This window comes from Elephas maximus, chromosome 26, assembly GCF_024166365.1.
Source record: "Elephas maximus indicus isolate mEleMax1 chromosome 26, mEleMax1 primary haplotype, whole genome shotgun sequence".
NCBI lineage: Eukaryota > Metazoa > Chordata > Mammalia > Proboscidea > Elephantidae > Elephas > Elephas maximus.
Genome location: NC_064844.1, coordinates 189978 through 210406, shown reverse-complemented (window position 1 = coordinate 210406; position 20429 = coordinate 189978). Strand labels below are relative to the sequence as shown.

Here is a 20429-nt window from a genome sequence, read left to right as displayed (position 1 = left end):
TTCCAGATATGAGAAATGAGTGTTGGACGTCGAAGGATAAAGTTGTTGGGTATCCTGATGATGGTAAATGCCTTCATTTATTTGATTGTGGAAGTCTCCAAAAGCAATAGCCAAGAAAAAAATGGGAAGGGGGAAGTAATAATACCCAAAGAAAAGTTCTGGAAGATATCCAGCCCTCCTGTGGCGTACTGGAACCGAGAGCAAGAAAAACTGAACAAGCGGTACAATCCCATTTTGAGCATGTTGGGCAACCAGACAGGTGAAGGGTACGGGTTTTCCAATATAAGCCATCTGAACTATTGCGAGCCTGACCTGACGGTGACATCAGTAGTAACAGGTTTTAACAATTTGCCGGACAGATTTAAAGACTTTCTGCTCTATTTGAGATGTCGAAATTATTCATTGATTATAGATCAACCGGATAAGTGTGCAAAGAAACCCTTCTTATTGCTGGCAATTAAGTCCCTCACCCCACATTTTGCTAGAAGGCAAGCCATTCGAGAATCTTGGGGCAGAGAAACCAATGCAGGGAACCAAACGGTGGTGCGAGTCTTCTTGCTGGGCCAGACCCCACCAGAGGACAACCATCCTGACCTTTCAGATATGCTGAAATTTGAGAGTGAGAGGCACCAAGATATTCTTATGTGGAACTACCGGGACACTTTCTTCAACTTGTCTCTGAAGGAAGTGCTGTTCCTCAGGTGGGTGAGCACTTCCTGCCCGAATGCCGAGTTTGTTTTCAAGGGCGACGATGATGTCTTCGTGAACACCCATCACATCCTGAATTACTTGAATAGCTTATCAAAGAACAAAGCCAAAGATTTGTTTATAGGTGATGTGATCCACAATGCTGGACCTCATCGGGATAAGAAACTGAAGTACTACATCCCAGAAGTTGTTTACTCTGGCGTCTACCCACCTTACGCGGGGGGAGGTGGCTTCCTCTACTCCGGCCACCTGGCCCTGAGGCTGTACAATATAACTGACCGGGTCCATCTCTACCCCATTGACGACGTTTATACTGGAATGTGCCTTCAGAAACTTGGCCTCGTTCCAGAGAAACACAAAGGCTTCAGAACATTTGATATAGAAGAGAAAAATAAGAATAATATTTGTTCCTATGTAGACCTGATGTTAGTACATAGTAGAAAACCCCAAGAGATGATTGATATTTGGTCTCGGTTACAGAGTGCTCATTTAAAATGTTAAAATATATATTAAGTAAATTTTGCGTAGGAAGACATATCTTGAATAGCTTCCATGTTGTGTTCTCACGTTAGGGTTATTTCTATGCTAAACCATCCAGATTGCCTTTGGGTATCTCTTTGAGGGCCTCTAAGCCCTTCAGTTTGATACTTTTCTGAAGAGGGAGAGAAGAATGTAATTTCTAACGGAGGATATGGTGAGATAATTGATTACGATCCTCCTGCTGACTGGTGGTCATTATTTTCTAATTTGCCCTCCCTTTGCATCTGAAATCCTAAGTTATTTTTGTTTTGCCCTCATATGATGGTATTCCTACTTTCCTTTTTAATGGTTGGTTTATCTGTGTTTTAGGTGTTGATAAATTGATTGGCTCCAAAGACTTTGTTGTACATGGTTCAGTGGCTTCTGTGAAATGAAATGAAATTTATTGTCATGAATTTTGGATGAATTTTAAATTGTCTAGAAAAATTGACTTCTGTCAAAGTTTCTTCCCCCCCCAACAGTATTTTCTTGTGTTAATCTAATCAAGTTCATTTTGCAAAATGAGAATGACCATGTGACACTCGTAGGGTTTATCTTGTTATGGTCTTATGTTCATAGTAAGGAGAGAAAATTTAATTTTTTATGTGTGTTTGGTTTGCTGGGTGGTATCATGATAATTCTTTAATTTTAGTATTTGACAATAACAAGTATGATTCCTTAGGGGCCAACTGAAGATGAATTGCCCCTGGCAACCATGTTGGGTTTATGATATTAAAAGAGTGGACCAGGAAAGCCCATGTAACTTTGGAGCTTTAAGTGGAAAGATTAAAGCTGCAGACCTTTTCATGAGTGGTTTGTCAGTTTAAAACTCCAGGATTCTATTCTTGCCATATTTTCACATGTTGCTTATACAAAATTCTTATTCTAAATAGTGACTGCTTCCCTGTCTCAGTGTAGAAGTGCCTGTGTTTTTATTTATTGTTCAGATCAAAGACCAAAACATTTTCTTAAATATATTTTGTGTAATACTTTATTTGTATACAGTGTTGTTGATGAAATATTTAACTAGAGCATGGTATTTTAAATGTTAAGGTGTAACATATGTTAAATAAAGCTAACTGTTATTTTTTAATTTTAAAATTCATTTTTGGGGGGTATGAACTACTATACTAGAGTTGATAAAATTCTGCCAGCCTGTTGCTTATACGGAAACCCTGGTGGCACAGTGGTTAAGTGCTACAGCTGCTAACCAAAGGGTTGGCAGTTTAAATCCTCCAGGCACTCCTTGGAAACTCTATGGGGGCAGTTCTACCCTGTCCTATAGGGTCGTTATGAGTTGAAATCGACTTGACAGCAACGGGTTTGGGTTTGATTTTGTTGCTTATATATACTGTCTTGTAACATGCTTTTTTGAAATATTTTTGTGGTTATAGAGATGAGGGTTCTTATCAGATGGAATATACTGGGCCTGTAAGAAGGTGGAAATAAAATCACTGGGTATTTTTAATTATCCCGTGTAATGTGTGTTAGTCTGTGATCTTTTCAGATTAGTATAAAAAGATTTCCAGAATTTTCCCAGTGCCCATTTTTTTCCTACATTGGATTACAGTTTCTAAAAAGAGGCTGGTTTCCCCCAGAAACCATTACAGTAACATTGAACTCTTAACTTTTTGTTTATTTCAGTGGGTCATCTATCTGCATTTAAAATTTGCAAAAGTGCTTTCCAGTTTAAAGTCTTTAAAGAGAGGTGTGAAGATAGATTTATGCTTCCATTTTGAGTATAAAAATATAATCAGAAAAAAGAAAACGCCAAAAAAAGTGTACGTGTGTGTGTGTGTAAAATTGGAAAGTAGAGCAACATTGTGAAGACTTTTTCTGAACCATTTCCACTTTGGGGTTTGTAGCCACAATGACAAAACGTAGCGACAGTCTTCACCATTAACGTTTCTTTCAGAGACTCATGTTGAGAAGAGATGGCACATGTTCAAGTAAAAACAAGTAGACACTTGATAAACTTCAAAAACAGAAGGAGGATTAGTGTCATGAGAATACTTTTCACACTGCCCTCTCATACTTGGGATGTTGAGGCCATATATGAGCAAGTTGAGGACACAGGTATTTGCCATGGGTGTGAAGGCTGGTGTAAGCCTGGTCTTTGTGAAGGTCTCGTGGTACCTACATCTGACCTTTCTACTTTAGTAGCTGAACTCACAGCGAGCCCCAGTAGGTTAAAAGAAGAATAAAGAAGCTCCAAGAACATTCAGAGGTAATTGGTGCACAGTTGATAATGTGTCTGTATATTTGACCATGCCTTCTCAGGCAGTGGGTTTCTCCAAGGAATCAGATCTTCTGCAAGTTTTTTTTTAGCAGGTTTGGAGGGCTGCTGGGGACCTTTTTTGAGCCCTTAGTTGACCTGTGTTGTTGTTTGGACATAAGTCCTTGGTGCTGATGATGTTTGGTAGATGGATGATTTTTTGGTCCTTCTGTATGTGGCAGTTCTTGTGCAGCAACTTCCCAAGCCCACAACACTCGTCAGTGCTGTACGGTGAGAATGACCTCATGGGCACTTCAGCAAAGAGCTTTACACATGCTTGGGCTTAATTGTGTAACGACTGTTCCTTAAACCCGTGAAGTCATGTCTTGGTGGCCATGAGATGGATTATCTGTAAGCATCACAAGTCAAATTCATTCTTCAAGAACCACTCAGCTGAAATTCACATAACAGTGGAAACGTGTTTGGACCTTTTTCTTGACTAGTACTCCTAAGTCAGGTTGGTTTTTATAATCAAAAAGGCCGAATGAATATTGCCAGGGTGTCCTGAGTTGGATTTCCTAGAGAAGCAAAACCAATGAAGTGTGCATATGTGTGTATATATATGTATGTATATATATATATGTATAAAAAAAAAAAGTTTTTTTATGTATATATAGAGAGAGAGATTTTAAGGAAATGGCTCACATGGTTGTAGAGGCTGGCAATTAAGTTTGGCAGGCAGTGAGGCAAGCAGCTGGCTCAAGTCCCAAGAACCAGAGGTTAGATGATGATGAGCCAGATGCAGGATCCAGAGCAAGCGAGCTTTGCTAGAACATTCATATATATAATGGATGCAGACCCCACCCCTGAGGAAGCTCCTCTTAAAACTGATTGGCTGGTAATATCAGATCACATCCTAAAGGATGACTACATTATTATGTAACTGCCAAACCACTGAGAATTATGGTCCAGCCAAGTTGACACACAACCTTAACCATCATGGTTACCCCTTGTTGACTTGGCACCTGTACACATCTCCTTAAACCATGCACAATCCAAATAAAGACAATTAAGAAGATGTACTTGCACCTAAACTGAACCAAGCCCATTGCCATTGAGTTAATTCCAACTCACAATGACCCTATAGGACAGAGTAGAACTGCCCTATAGGGTTTCCAGGGAGTGGCTGGTGGATTTGAACTGCTGACCTCTTGGTTAGCAGCTGAGCTCTTAACCACTGCACCACCAGGATTCCTACTAACACCTAACATGATACAACTAACATGCATAAAACCAAACATGCACTAGCCCTATTTACTTCTTTTATTGGTGAAGAAAACAAATATTTGATGCATACATAAAAGGAAGAAATAACAGTTACGTTCCTTGTTTCTGCAACTTATCATGTACGTGGTCGTAACTGGTATTTAGAACTACCTTCTTCCACCACTCATTCTGTATTCCTTTTACCCTCAGCAAGCTGGTTGTGGTTCTTTGCCTGGTGGGGTGACTCAAATCTTCATTCCTGAAGGGTCTGGGCCATTAGTAGTCATGTCAGAATTGGGTTGCTATAGTTTTCCATTGACTTTAATCACAGGGTATGGTCATACTAAGAGACACCCTAAGCGATCTCTTTAACTCCAGACATAACCTTTACCTCCATTATGCAACACCAATCCTATTTTCTCTTAGTAGTCAGGACCAATCACACTGGCCGATATGGTAACTCCCTTCTTTACCTGTTGTTACAGAGGCATGAGGAGCCTAGACTGGCCATGTGGCATGGCAATCTTAACTTACAGTTCAGTGCAATCAGTGATATGTCTCCAGGTGGGAACATTCTTCCCTTTGGAACTAAGACCTCTAGACTCACAGAGCATAGTGTCATGGGGACAGGAAGCAAAAATTTTGCAAGTGGGTCATTAGGGTGTAATAGTGAGTGGTGCCACCCCCATTTCCACATCTTGATTGCTGGAATCATGAATTCTGGCTATGGGAGAAACAGCACCATATGTTGGATGCTAGTTTAGAGCATATACAGTTTCTGGAGAACATTCCCCCAAGTCTGCAAAGTACTGCCAGCTAGCTAGCACTGTAATTATGTTTTTAGAAGGCCATTCCATCATTCTATCAAACCAGCTACTTCAGGATGACAGGGAACATGGTAATACCAGTGAATTCCAGAAGCATGGGCCCATCGCCGTACTTTATTTGCTGTGAAGTGAGTCACTACATCTGAGGTGATGGTGTGTGGGATACCATGACAGTGGATAAGGCATTCTGCAAGTCCATGAAGGTAGTTTTGGCAGAGGCATTGCATGCAGGGAAGGCAAATCCATATCTAGAAAAAGTCTGTCCCAGTAAGAAGAAAATGCTGCCCTTTCCATGACAGAAGTGGTCCAGTGTAATCAACCTGCCAGTAGGTTGCTGGCTGATTGGCTCGAGGACTGGTGCCATGTCGGAGACCTAGTGTTGGTCTCTGCTGCTGGCAGATTGGGCATTTGGCAGTGGCTGTAGCCAAGTAGGCCTTGGTGAGTGGAAGTCCATGTTGCTGACCCTGCACATAACCTCCATCCCTGCCACCATGGCCACTTTTACCATTGAGCAATGATGGGAGTGGCTGGGGAAAAGAGGATGAGTGGTTTCCACAGAACGTGCCAGCCTATCCACTAGATTGTTAAAATCCTCCTCTGCCAAGATCATCCTTTGGTGAGCATTCACACGAGACACAAATATGTTCACTTCTTTGGCCCATTCAGAGAGGTCTATCCACATATCTCTTCCCCATACCTCCTTGTCACCAATTTTCCAATCACTTTCCAATTTTCTGACCATCCAGCCAAACCATTGGCCACAGCCCATGAATCAGTATATAATTGCAGGTATGGCCATTTCTCCTTCCAAGCAAAGAGAACAAACCAGGTACGCTGCTCAGAGCTCTGCCAATTGAGAGAATTTCCCTTCACCACTGTCCTTCAGGGAGGTCCCAGAAAAAGGCTGTAGTGCTGCAGCTGTCCACTTTCAAGTGGTGCCTGCATTTCACACAGAACCATCTATAAACCGGGCACGAGTTTTCTCTTCCTCAGACAGCTGGTCGTAAGGAACTCCCCATAAGGCCATAGGTGCAGGCTAGGAGAGGTTAGGTAATGTGACAGTGGAAACCATAGATATTTGGATCACTTTCTTATGCAAATTACTTGTGCCTTTGGGTCCTGCTCAGGCTTAATCTCATATATACCACTTCCATTTAATAATGGAGTGCTGCTGTCCATGTCCGACTTTATGGCTCTACGGGTCTGACGATACTGAGTTCGTGATGGGCAGCTCAGGCCACATGGTGACCTGGTGGTCCATGGTTAAGCATTCAGTCTGCTAAGGCCCAGTAACAAGTCAAAAGCTATTTCTCAAAAGGAGAGTAGTTATCTGCAGAGGATGGCAGGGCTTTGTACCAACATACTAAGGTTTGCACTGTGATTCACCAATAACAGCCTGCCAAAGACTCCAAACAGCATCTCTGTCGCCACAGACACTTCAGGCACCATTGAGTCAGCCAGATCATATGGCCCAAGTGGCAGAGCTGTTTGCACAACTCCCTGAACCTGTTGCAGAGCCTTCTCTTGTTCTGGGCTCCACTCAAAGCTAGCAGCTTTTCGAGTCACTTGATCAGTAGGCAGGAGTAGCAGACCCAAGTGACGGATATAGGGAAATCATTAAAACATGGGTTTGGGGACCCACTGAACCCCCTGTGAGATGAACCTGAGCTAAGACTTCCTTAATAACCTGACCTCCATACACCCACACTCTTAAATGGTAGGTCACAGTGATGTTTTGTGTCTCCTGGAATTGGTTGAGCCAGTGTCCAGTAATCCCCCAAAAGTCTGATTATTTCCTTTTTCCCAGTGAACAGTCACTTGTAAAAGGCCGTAGATCCCTTCGGAGAAGGCTAGGAGAAAGATTAACAGTGTAAATTTTTTGGTGGTTGTAGTGGGGTCCTTCCTCAAGGGGACCCAGACTCCCTGATCAAGTAAATAGTAGATTTCACATCTATTTCACTCTTAGAGACACCATGTCTAAGTAGCCAATGCCATTAAGTCCATAGAAGTCAGTCTATTCTGATTACTGCTTTGACTCTGATGTCCATTAAGGTAATCATGCCCACCTTGTCTTTGTCAGTTGAGTACTCCCACTTGGCCCCTACCGCTACAGGGTCCAATCAGCATCACTTTAGTTAGGTATCTTAATTCACTTAGGGCAATTCTCCCTATCAAATCTGACTTACATAAAATAGCAATCACAGCAGTCTTCAAGGATGCTGGGGCTCTCTTCACCAATTTGCCCTTCACTGTTGTGGTAAAAAATGTGTCCTCTGGGCACTCCATGTGTGGATCTGTGGGTCTAACCTGATAAATTCATTCTAACCTGGCAATTTCCTTAAGCCTTTGGGTGCCCCCTTCTCCAATATACTAAGGCAGGCCTGGTACTTCAACCTGATTTAGTGTAGGCCACCGTGTAATCCTTGCTTCAGCAAACCAACCAAATAAACTGTTAATCCTTTCCTAACCTCTTGAGGTGAAACATTGAAAAATCTGCTCTTAGTGGACCCATATTGATAAACAATACTGTTTCAACTTTATGTTCCTTGTATCATTATTCCACACCCTTAATAACCCTTCCCACACATATTCCCCAGGTTTCTGTTTGTACGTATTAGAAAAGTCAAGCAGTTTGGAGTGTAGTGTACATTTTCCTGAGACATACTTTGTATTTCACCTTTTGGGGCTTGCCGGACATAATTGTAGTTATAGGTCTAGAAGCAAAAATGGGTGGTGGGGGTGGGTCCTGGGAACATTCAACAATGTCTTATAAGGCATCTACCCCAGGTAATGCCCCAGGCAATGACTCAGATCCTGCCCCAGGTGTTGACTTATACAAAGGCTCTTCAGACATAGCTGGGTTAATCTCATCAGGTGGAGGCCAGGGGATAACGGTTTTACTGGGTAGGGTGACTTAGCAGACAAAGATTGAGTAATCTCTTCAGATGGGGGCGAGAGGGCTGGTTCTGTTGGCAGGAGTGATTCAACAGAATTTAGCAGCTCAGTATTCACAGCTTCCTGATAATCTGCCCCCATCCCATTATATATCCCCATCCCAAGTTTCAGGATTCCATTTCTTTCCATTCAATCCCATCACTTTAACTTCAGACACGATTCAAGGTTGGGAATTCAATTGGCATTTGTAATTCAGCCACTCTTATGAAAAGACTCTGGGTTTGGTTTTTGGCAATATCAGCTACGTTCCTAGAAGAAATAAGGCTTACTTTCAGGGCACAAGTGGCAACAATCAGGTCTTGTATGTGGCGCTTGAAGTGTGACTCTGAAGGTTTGAGCCCATCGCTTTCTTTCACCACTTTGTCTATCGAAAGTAGGACCAACCAACCAGCTTCCTATGCTTCTCATTCTGACAAAATTGTAGAAAAGTATCAAATACACAATCATTCTGAGCCTTGTCTCTCACAAATATTTGATCCATTGGTCATAATACTGTGCATATTAATATTGCCACCTCACGCCATAGAATAACAGTACTCTCTTTACTAGTGGAGGCAGAGTTATCAGTGTCTTTAAGACTAGTCAGGCTTGAAAACCAATTTAGAAAACTCATGATTTTGTTTCTCTAGAACCACTCCTGGTACCAAAAGACTTAGGCTGGGTTCTCTAAAAAAGGAAGCCCTAGTAGCGTAGTAGTTAAGTGCTACAGCTGCTAACCAAGAGCTTGGCAGTTCAAATCCGCCAGGCGCTCCTTGGAAACTCTATGGGGCAGTTCTACTCTGTCCTGTAGGGTCGCTATGAGTCAAAATCGACTTCTGGTACCAAAAGACTTAGGCTGGGTTCTCTAGAGAAGGAAAACCAGTGAAGCGTATATGTGTGTGTGCGTGTGTGTGTGTGTGTGTATGTAGGTTTATTTCAAGGAAATAGTTCACATGGTTGTAGATGCTGGCAAGTCCCAAGTCCTTGGGTCAGGGGTCAGACTGAGGCTCACAGGCTGTAGAGGCTGATGAATCCAAGATCAGCAGGTGAAATGGTAAGCTACTGGCTAACAGGCTGTGGAGGCTGATGTATCCCAAAATTGGCAGGCAATACAACAGGTCGCTGGCCCAAGTCCCAAAAGTCAGAGGTCAGATGATGACAAACCGAATGCAGAATCCAGAGCAAGTAAGCAAGCTTTGCCAGAATGTCCATATATATATTAGATCTAGGCCAAACCCATTAGAAAACTCCCCTTACAATTGATTGATAACGTTAGATCACATCATGGAGAATGACCACATCATTACATAACTGCCAAATTACATCTTTACATAACTTCCAAACCACTGAAAATCATGGCCCAAGCCAAGTTGATACACAGCCTTAACCCTTACAATATGTATGGATGTAGCTCAGAGAGAAAGAGTGAGATAGGAAGGAGTGGGTGGGGGGTAGGAGGAGGGAAGAGAGAGTGAGAGTGACACATGTGAACCTTGAGTCCCTAGACCCACATCCACCCCTGGTCTTTCCAGCTATGTGAGTTAGGACATTCCATTTTTTTGTTTAAGCTAGCAGGAGTAGGGTTTCTTGGTACAGACTGATACATGAACCAAGGAGAGCCTAATTCCTTTCCTGAATTCTAGGTTGACCCCAGCTGTGGGTTCCTCCAAGTTCTTGCCCTGAGACACCCAGTTTCTAGTTTGAAAATTGCTCCCAGTAGGCAGCTAGAAAAGGGAGTTAGGGACTCCCTGGGTGGTACAAATGATTAAACAATCAACTACCAACTGAAAACTTAGCAGAGGCGTCTTGGAAGACAGGCCTGGTGATCTGCTCTTGAAAACCCTATGGAGCAGTTCTCTGCACACATGGGGTCACCATGAATTGGAATCAACAGCAACTAACAACAACAAAAGGACAAAATGTATGGTATATAAATTATATTTTGATAAAAATGTTATTAAAAAATGGTAGTTAAATAAATTCCACAAAATCTTAAAAAAAAAAAAAAAAAGATAAGGCAGAGCCTCAATTCCAGGTCTTGCAAAAACCAGACCAAATGGTTAACTCAGAGCACTCCTGCAACATCAGTAACAGCCAGGACCCTCACATATGCTCTAAGAGGTTCGCCGCCCACTAGAAATGTCTTTGCTTTACCCCAAGGGTGGGAAATGGGTTTACATTTGGTTGTCTATACGCGCCTTCCCATTCCAGTGACAAAGGCCTTGGGCCTTGTCTGGTGCTGAAATTCTGTAATTCTGATTTTATAACGCTATGAGATCCCTGACGTTTGGTTAGCTGGCTGCTTGAGATCCAGGCATGGTCTGAGGGTGCCACTAACCAGTCGCCCTCTCGTGGATTCTGACTCGGCAGCCTCGTGGGTGTCAGAGTGGGATTGTCAACGGTTGGTATTTTGGAAGTATATCGCCATGCCTTTCTTCTGAAGCACCTCTGGGTGGACTCGAACCTCCCACACTTTGGTTAGCAGCCAAGCGCGTAAACCATGTGCACCACTCACGGACTCCAGGCTGAGGGTGAGGGCTGTAATTTTCTGAGCAGAGTACCTTCCCCACCCTCAAGGCTGCCACCCGTTAGGCTAGGTGCTCACAGGTTAGGGAGCTCTCTGGTCTCGTTCATCCCCAGTGCCTACTGTCCTGGTCCGCTACTTTATTGTCCCCAAAGCCCTTGCTATTACTTTGTATATTGTCTCCCACTGTCTCAGTCATCTAGTGCTGCTATAACAGAAATACCACAAGTGAATGGCTTTAACAAAGAGAAATTTATTTCTTCACAGTAAAGTAGGCTAAAAGTCCAAATTCAGGGCATCATCTCCAGGGGAAGGCTTTCTCTCTCTGTTGGCTCTGGAGGAAGGTCCTTCTCATCAATCTCCCCATGGACTAGAAGCTTTTCTGCTCAGGAACTCCGGGTCCAAAGGATGCACTCTGCTCCCAGCACTGCTTTCTTGGTGGTATGAGGTCCCCAACTCTCTGCTCTTTTCCCTTTCCTTTTATCTCTTGTGAGATAAAAGGTGGTGCAGTCCACACACCAGGGAAGCTCCCTTTACATTAGATCAGGGATGTGACCTGGGTAAGGGTGTTACAATCTTACCCTAACCCTCTTTAACATAAAATTATAATCACAAAATGGAGGACAACCACACAATAGTGGGAATCATGGCCTAACCAAGTTGACACATATTTTTTGGGAACACAATTCAATCCATGACACCCACCCACTAAAATAAATATTCTGCCAAAGCAGGGATGCTCTCTGAAGTGTTCACAAGCCTCGCCTCTGCACTTTGCCCAAGGTAGTAGCTCAATAACTAAAAACCAAACCCCCTGCTGTCGAGTCAATTCTGACTCACAGCAACCCTATAGGACAGAGTAGGACTGCCCCCCATAGGGTTTCCAAGGAGCGGCTGGTGGATTCAAACTGCCAACCTTTTGGTTAGCAACTTGAGCTCGTAACCACTGTGCCACCAGGGCTCCAGAAGCTCAATAGGTAGTTGTTAAATGTACATAGTAATATTGGTTGAAGGGAGAAATATGTGACAGAATAGATAATTTCAGATTCCCAAAGTGTTTTCATAAGATTGTGTACTAACCAGACAGACTTCCTGAATTTGAATTGAATCTTTGTCTCTTCCACCCACTTTTTATGTGAAAGATGAAAAGTTCCACAAAGGCAAGAACATTATCTGTCATGTTCATCTCTGTCCCTTGTCCATAATAGGAATGCAGAAGATATTTATTGGATGAATGAATGAAAGTAGTATTTGTTGAAGGAAGAAACATGAATGACAATCAAAAGGCTCTAGAGAGGGGAGAAGGAAAGAGCAGGCAAGTGTCTGTTTCACACTAACTCTTCATTACATCTTTTCTGTCTGTCCTATCCTGGCACCATACATGGACCCAAACTGCCTGTGCAAGGATAACCTAAGGACAGCTGTTGGTTACTTACCTCAAGGACTACTTGAATCACCTGTTATCCAACTCCTGTTTGCCTCTGCTCTTAGTTTTGATACTTTTCCCTGCGCTGCATCTGATGACTTATTTTGAGACCTGAATCTCAGCACTAGCCTCTGGACTAGAGTCTGGCATTGGGTCTCTGGCCCACCTAGAGCCACAGCAGGTGAGAGACAGGCCTAATTCCTGCTCCACCCTGGAGGCCAACCACCCAAGCTGTGTCCTGCCCAGTGTCCTTGCCAGTGGAGAGAGACTGGAAATTATTCTAGAAACCAGCTTGCTTCTTGGTTCTTCCAAGTGTCTCTGAGCCTGGGGGTGATGGCTGACCCAGTCTCCCCCTACATTCCTGTGCCCAAACAGTACAGTCCTTCCAGTGCCAATGGGAACCTGGTGCCATGCAGCTGAGTGCCCTGTGGTTAGGTGCCATGTGGTCAGCCCTCCATTTACCTTTATCCTTATCCTGAAATTTTTATCAAGAACCTCTCTGGCTCACTCTGTTCCAGATACAGCTGAAGGGAAACACTGAGCTGCCAAGCTGAGGGGAACTCCCAGTGAGTGTTTCTTTGGCTTGTGCTTGACAGACTCGAGAGACAGACCATTTTTTACCTCATGTATCTAAGGGCATCCTACTTGAATGGGCAAGAGGTTCAGCTCTGCCTCTTCACCAATGACAGAGCCAGTTATGACATATACCATTTGATGGGTACCTAGTATATGCTAGGTGATGAGCCTGTTACATTTTTATATATATAGCTTAAGAAAAAAATGTATTATACAACCTTATTTAATCCCCAAGCCAACCTGAGAAGGAGAAACTAAGTCCTAGGCACAAGGGCACAGCTGGTAAGTGGTAGAGTTGAGATTTGAACTCTGGGCTTTCAGGCTCTAATAGCCAGTCAGTCACTTGGCACCTTGCTGAGAGGTGGTCACCTCTGCCTTTCACTTCTGCAGTTAGGAAGTGTAGTGGCCATCGCAGTTGTCTTCTTGAAAGACTTTGGAATGGAATATTCCCAGGAAGACCACAGAGGATGCCATACGTGACTGGACTAGGGTTCTGAGCCTCCGGAGGGGACTGAGAGCTCAGTAATTGGACGGGGGCCAAACCTAGCATTCTCTTCCCCACCTCACCCCCTCGCTCACTTGCGGAAGACCCCCTGGAGCTGGAGGGGAGGCAGACCCTCGGAAGCTGGGCTCACACTCGCCTCCTGCTCGCATCCCAGCCCACAATCTGCCATGGCGGCTGGGTATGGTGGGCAGGCACACAATGACAACACCTGCACAGGCAGGAACCCCCTGGCCTTCCCCTGCACCCCGCAGCTCCTTGGCCCCCATCGTGTAGAGCAGAAGGGGATCTTCCCCGTCCCTGTTCAGTTTGGGCAACTGGCTCGGTTGTGTGTTCAGCCAGGGTCGCAGCCCCCAATGACAACACCTGCACAGGTAGGAACCTCCTGGCCTTCCCCTGCACCCCACAGCTCCTTGGCCCCCATCGTTTGCAGCACAAGGGGATCTTCCCTGTCCCTGTTCAGTTTGGGCAACTGGCTCTGTTGTGTGTTCAGGGAACAGGAATTTACTTTGCTTTTTACAAATTAACCTTAGAATTTAAAAAAGATGTACAGTTATACTATTAAAGCTCTGTCATCTTTTTAACTTATTACTGTTCTTAAATATACTTAGATATATATATCTTTAGCCAAAAGATTTTGAATTTTTTTTAGCACATATTTAATTAATGGTTAAAAAAAATTAAGAAGTATTAAAATCGCTGAGCCCCATGAGACATGTAGAAGATACACTGGTGAAGCAATTTGGACTGAAATGAAACCCTTCTACCACGAAGACTGACAGAGAACGAGAAAGAAAGAGAAGACTATTTGGAGACGAGAAGAAGAAACCCCACCAGACTAGTCAAACTGAAATGGCAGATGCAAATAATTAACAAGATGAAACAAGTGGAGGAACCAAAAAACCAAACCATTGCTGTCAGTTGATTCTGACTCATAGCCACCCTACATGACAGAGTAGAACTGCACCATAGGGTTTCCAAGAAATGGCTAATGGATTCAAACTGCCTAACTTTTGGTTAACAGATGAGCTCTTAACCACTATGCCACTAAGGTAGGAAACAGATTGCATCTGTGGGCACCGTGGCGAACATGGATACCAGTCTCACAAACTACATAACTCTCATTCCACCCTATACAAATGTGTCATTATTGCTTAAAAGATAGTTCCTTCTTTTAGTCAAGTTCTAAGTGCTTGATCCCTCACAATACCCCTAAGAAGTAGGTAGCATCATTATTCCCATTTTATAAATAAGGAAATTGAGGCACAGAGTGTTACATAACTTGTTCAAAGGTACAGAATACAGCCCAGATTGCTGGATATTTCAGGTGCTCACACTCCTTAACCGCTTAGTTTTAATTTCTAATACAATAGATATCAATAGTTAGAGCCCACTCAAATGAAAAATTTTTTGATGTCCTTAGTATTAAGAGTGTAAAATGTGTTTGTTATGTCTTTAAGAACTTTGCTGTTTTCCCCCTCCCCCTTTTAAATAATATGCATATATTATTTTTATTTTTAACCATTTTTAAAGTCTGTCACCGTAATTTGCTGAGAGGTAGTATCACAAAGCAATTCTGGCTGAAGTGTGGAAGGGCACAATTCTGGAGCCCCTCCTCTCACCAATAAAGGGAACCAAGGCTATGTTCCTTTACCTTGGGCATCTTTGACCAGCACAGGAAGGCAAGGCCCTCCCACACTGGGCCTTAATGCTCCCTCACCCCTGATCTGACCCTCCTCCTTAAATATACCCCCTACAGGTTTCTTATTGTAGCAGTCAGCCCTTTCTTGGAGAAAACTCCACCCCCTTCTACAGGAGGATGCCTACCTATATGCTCAGATCGTTTATAATTCTCTAAACACACCACATACTTTCCTGCCTCCTGTGATATCTTTTCTCTATGCTCCTATGCTTTCTAACCCACTGATCACCCTTCCCTGAATTTCCATCACTTGATCCTCTCAAAATCTATCTACTCTTTAAGGTCTATCAGAAATCCCACTTTTTTCCTGGAAAACTTTCCTGATCCTTCTGCTCCCCAATTTGGTCTCACCTTTTTTTTCGTTTACTAGGAAGCTAGTGAAGCTTAAGTTTTTGTACCTCAGATCATCTAAAGATATTCCTTTTTTTAAATCATTGTGTGATATGACCACTTCCAACATAGCCCCCGACGGTCCCTACCTCCTCATATTCACGCTCTTGTGTAATCCCTTTGAGTGTGGGCTAAACTTAGTGTCTTGCTTCTAGCAAAGGTGATGGGATGTCACTTCTGTGACTTGGTTACAAAAGATTGTGACTTCTGTCTTGTTAGTAGAAGCTGTCTCTTGCTGGTTTTGATGAACTGCCACATTGGAGAGGGCCAGGTGGCAAGGCACTGAGAGTGATCCACAGGCATCTAGGAGCTGAAGCTGCTGGATGTACAGGTGTGCTAGATCATAACTGTACCCTCACCATCTCCCAGGTGCTAATGGACAAAATAGCTACTAACGGACGTAAGGAGCCCAGATGGAGTAGTGCTTAAGAGCTCCGCTGCTCTCCAAAAGGTTGGCAGTTCAAATCCACCAGCTGGTCCTTGGACACCCTACGGGGTAGTTCTACTCTGTCTTATAGGGTAGCTATGAGTCAGAATCTATTTGATGGCACCTAACAACAACACAACAATGGACGAAAAGTAAAGTATGTGCTTTAGGGTGAGGCGATTGCCCTCTAAAGAAACCCAGAACTCTATTAAGCTATCTTAGTGGAACGAAGAAGGAAGGGGTGTGCTCTGGCACCAGTAAATCTAGGCCACTCTGAACAGGGGCAATAAATGATGTCCACTGCTTGCAGGTGGCTTTCCAATTTTATTACCACATTTTACCTTTTACTACTCTCTTTTATGCAGCCCTGGTGGCTTAGTGGTTAAGAGCTCAGACTGCTAACCAAAAGGCCAATGGTTCAAATCCACCAGCGGCTTCTTGGACACCATATGGGGCAGTTCCAGTCTGTTATGCAGGGTCACTATGAGTTGGAGTCAACTCAATGGCACACAACAACAACACAGCTGCCTTTTACTGCTCCTTCCCCTACCTGTACATACTATTTGGCATGTAGACATGGCCGTCCAATTGGTATTTGATCCTAGGAGTGAGGACTGAGGGGTGCTTGGACGTGATTTGACAATACCTTATGGACAGGAGCCTAACTTCAGGGAACCTAGGCTGATGACGGTGTATTCTCTTCTGTCCATCCCTGTCCCGTTTATTCTGTGAGTAATAAACACCTGCTGATCACGCCACTAGAAGTGTCTGATATGTGCCCTGCTTCAAACGGTCTTTCTTTAAGAACTTGTGAATATAGTGACATTGCAGAGGCCTTCGATCTAACAGTCCTTTGATGAACTGAACTCTGCCAACAGCCAACAATCATGTGAGTTAGCTTGGAACAAGATTCTTTCCCAGTGGAGCCATCAAATGAGACTGCAGACTCTGGGCTGACACCTTGATTATAGCCTTGTGAGACGCCATGACACAGAGGGCTCAGCTCAGCTGTGCCTGAATTCTGACCCACAGACACTGTTAGATAACAAATGTGTGTTGTTTGAAGACACTAAGTTTTGGGATAAGTTGGTAGTCAACAATAGATAACTGATACATTGTGTATGTATTTTGTTTTATGCTCTCCACCAAGAGATGAATTTACTGTGAAGCTAGTGAAGCTTAAGCTACAGGGCTCCTCACTGGCACAAGCACCTTGCAAGGCCCTGGGAGAGTCCCTAGAATTGTGTTCACCTAGTCATGTTGTTGTAAAATTTTCAGAGAACATTTCTACTGCAGTCTAACTAGGCTGGTGCCTCTTACTACTTTGACTTCCTCACCTTCATATTTCCCCCTGAGGCTGGTGGTATGAGAATGGCTAGGGACGTTTTGGAGATTTGGCTGAGGGGAAGTTGAGTTGAAGATTCATTTAGTGGGATTTAGGGGGATATGTTTGACTGGCTTGCAGTCACTTCTCTGTAGAGTCATGTCATTGCTAGCAAAATTTCCTGGGCTGGTACTTGTCAGAGCTGGCATTCAGTCCAAGGCCATCTCGCTCTGATCCCATGATTTTAACACTAGCCTTTTATATTCTTGTTGCTGGGAACTTTGGGTTCTCCTTGGAGCGACTCCATCAGGGCCAAAAAGACAGAGACCAAGTTGGGGGAATGAAAGCAACTTTATTGGTTGGCCAAGCAAGGAGACAGTCAGAACTAAGTACCTTCCAAGCTTGCTCGAAGGCAGCTTGTTGAGGCTGGGTTACACAGACAACATCAGTTACAAAATACAAGATGGCATGCATGTCAGTGCAGAGCGTTCCAGAATGAGTAAGCATTTTCTAGGGTTCAATTCCCCATGCAGGAGGAACTTATCCATTTTTGTTCATTAGCATGTCAGCTTTCCACCCAGGGGCCGAGAATTTTACCATGCATGAGGAAGTTAATGAGCTAAAGATCATCTGGAATGCCAAGATTGAGGACAGGACCTGCTTTAGTCAGTTTTGGCCAGCCCATGGCTGTTTCTCTTCAAAGAGGCTCTGAGGAGAAAAAGAAACAACTCCAGGAAATGGGCTGGGTGAAGTGCTGTCTTGAGGCTAAAAAAAAAAAAAAAGGTTCTGTGCCTTTAGCCCTATCTTATTCTCAGTGATCCATCAACAGCCTTTGATTCCTTAACTTTGAAGGCATGAGCGTCTATCCTTAGATATTGGCCATATTTGACACTATTTCCCATCTCCCTAGACTACACCCTAGTCTTATCACCATCATCCCTGTACCTACACCCAATCCATGGGCTCTGTGACTTTGCCGGACCTGCCTGTGTTTGTGCTTCCACCTTGGCCTGAAATAGCCTCTCCCTAGCACATTTATATGGATTCTTACTGAACTTTTGCTGTCTTGATATGAAACACTACTATAACATAAAACTCATAATAAGCCACTATCAGAAAATATCCTTATGACAAACTGGATAATGAATGTAGACAATTAAAAATGTATTTAAGAGGAGTTAATGAACAAGAAAACTTTAAATCATACATCTCCTAAACGAAAGGACTTTGATATAGATATTCTTAAATTTGGCAAAAAATGCTAACATACATGATTACCAATGAGTCAGGAAGCCAAAAGAGGCTTTTCTGAACCATCAATGAAATGCAAATTTTGACCAACCACACTAAAGGAAAGACTGAATTATCTTTATATTCTTTCTATAGAAAATTATGTTACAAAATTGTCATCGTATGAAGTAGCAATCAGAGGATGTGCAGACAAAAAATGTAGGGAAAAAGCATTGTAGAGATGTGTCTGGCAGTTAATTAAAAATATTATGTAATTTTTCTGGGTTTTGTGATTCTTGTAGTGTTTGTAACTTTTATAGAATTTTTTAAATTGTGATTTTCTTTGTTATTTTAAGTAAAATATTTTTGTGTACTTGGAATTTTGTGTACTTTCTCTTAAGAAACCAAAAACCAAGCCAGTTGCCTGTGAGTTGACTCTGACTCATGGCCACTGCACTTGTGGCACAGTAGAACTGCGATCTGTAGGGTTTTCAAGGCTGAATTTTCAGAAGGTCACAAGGCCTTTCTTCCAAGGTGCTTCTGGATAGACTACAACCTCTAATCTTTCAGTTAGCAGCTGAACACATTAACCACAAAAATCGTGTAAGCTTCAGGACCCACACAACCTGGATCTACTCCAATCCCCACCAATTGGTAGGGAAATTCCTTGATGCAAAAAGATTCTTTGTAAAACCTAAGAATTATGTGGGACAAAATCAAAAGCAAAAATTTGCCTGTGGTTAGAGTTATAGAACAGGGGGAGAAAATGGAAAACACAGAGAAGATTGTTGAAGATTTGCTGGCAGAAAACTTCCCAAATATCATGAAAGACAAAAAGCATCCCAGGAAACTCAACCAACCCCATGTAGGATAGAGCCCAAAGAAAGTCACCAACACATATCAAAATCACACTTGCCAAAACCAAAGACAAAGAAAAAATCCTGAGAGTAACACAAGAAAAATGAAAAGTCACTTACAAAGGAGAAATAATAAGATTAAGCTCTGGTTACTCAGCAGAAACTAGGTAGGCAAGACGACAATGGGATGACCTAAAAAAACTGCCAACCAGAAAGAATATACCCTGCAAATCTGTCTGTCAAATACAATGGTGAAATTAGGATATTTCCAGATAAGCAGAAATGAAGGGAATTTGTAAAAGCCAAACCAAACTTAAAAGAAATATTAAAGGGAGCCTTTTGGTTAGAAAACCAGCAATATCAGACAACAACCAGGGTCTAGGACACAGGACAGCATCAGCCAGATATCAACCTAGGGAAAGAACTCTTAATAATAAAACAAAGCTAAAAGACTTAAAACAGGGAACCAAAGATGTCGATCTGTAAATGACAACAATGTCAAAACAATAAAAAGGGGAATAGGTATAGAACTTTCAAATAGAGAGGAAGTCAAGGCAATATCAAGTAATAAAAGACTGGTTTAAATTTAGGAAGATAAGTGTAAATTTCAAGGTAACCACAAAGAAAGTTAACAAACCTACTCATCAAAATAAAAAAGAAGAAAAAGACTCAGTAAACAATCTATAGTAAAGAAAGAAATTAAAAGAAAATTCACAATCAAGAGGAACTTGGCACAGAAAAGTATGAGGAAAAACAAAATGTCAGCTCCACAAGAAAAAAGCACAATATGACAGCAATAAACTCATACCTATTGATAATCACACTGAAGGTAAATGGTTTAAATTCACCTGTGAAGAGACAGAGAGTGGCAGGATGGGTTAAAAACATGACTCATTGATTTCCTGTCTAGAAGATATACACCTTAGACACAAAGATGTAAATATATTAAAAATGAAATGATGGAAAAAATATGTCGAGCAAATAGTAACCAAAAAAGAACAG

The 20429-nt window shown here is 42.7% G+C and overlaps 1 protein-coding gene across 1 annotated transcript in view; it reads left to right on the top strand.

Annotated features, from left to right (window-relative positions):
* The window catches only part of B3GNT2 (UDP-GlcNAc:betaGal beta-1,3-N-acetylglucosaminyltransferase 2), a 41922-nt gene extending 39224 nt beyond the window's left edge, over positions 1 to 2698 (top strand). The window contains exon 2 of the mRNA XM_049870516.1: positions 7 to 2698. Within this exon, the coding sequence (XP_049726473.1) occupies positions 16 to 1209 (1194 nt within the window). The 5' untranslated portion in view covers positions 7 to 15 and the 3' untranslated portion in view covers positions 1210 to 2698. The remainder of the gene's footprint in view (positions 1 to 6) is intronic.
* Positions 2699 to 20429: the final 17731 nt, after the last annotated feature.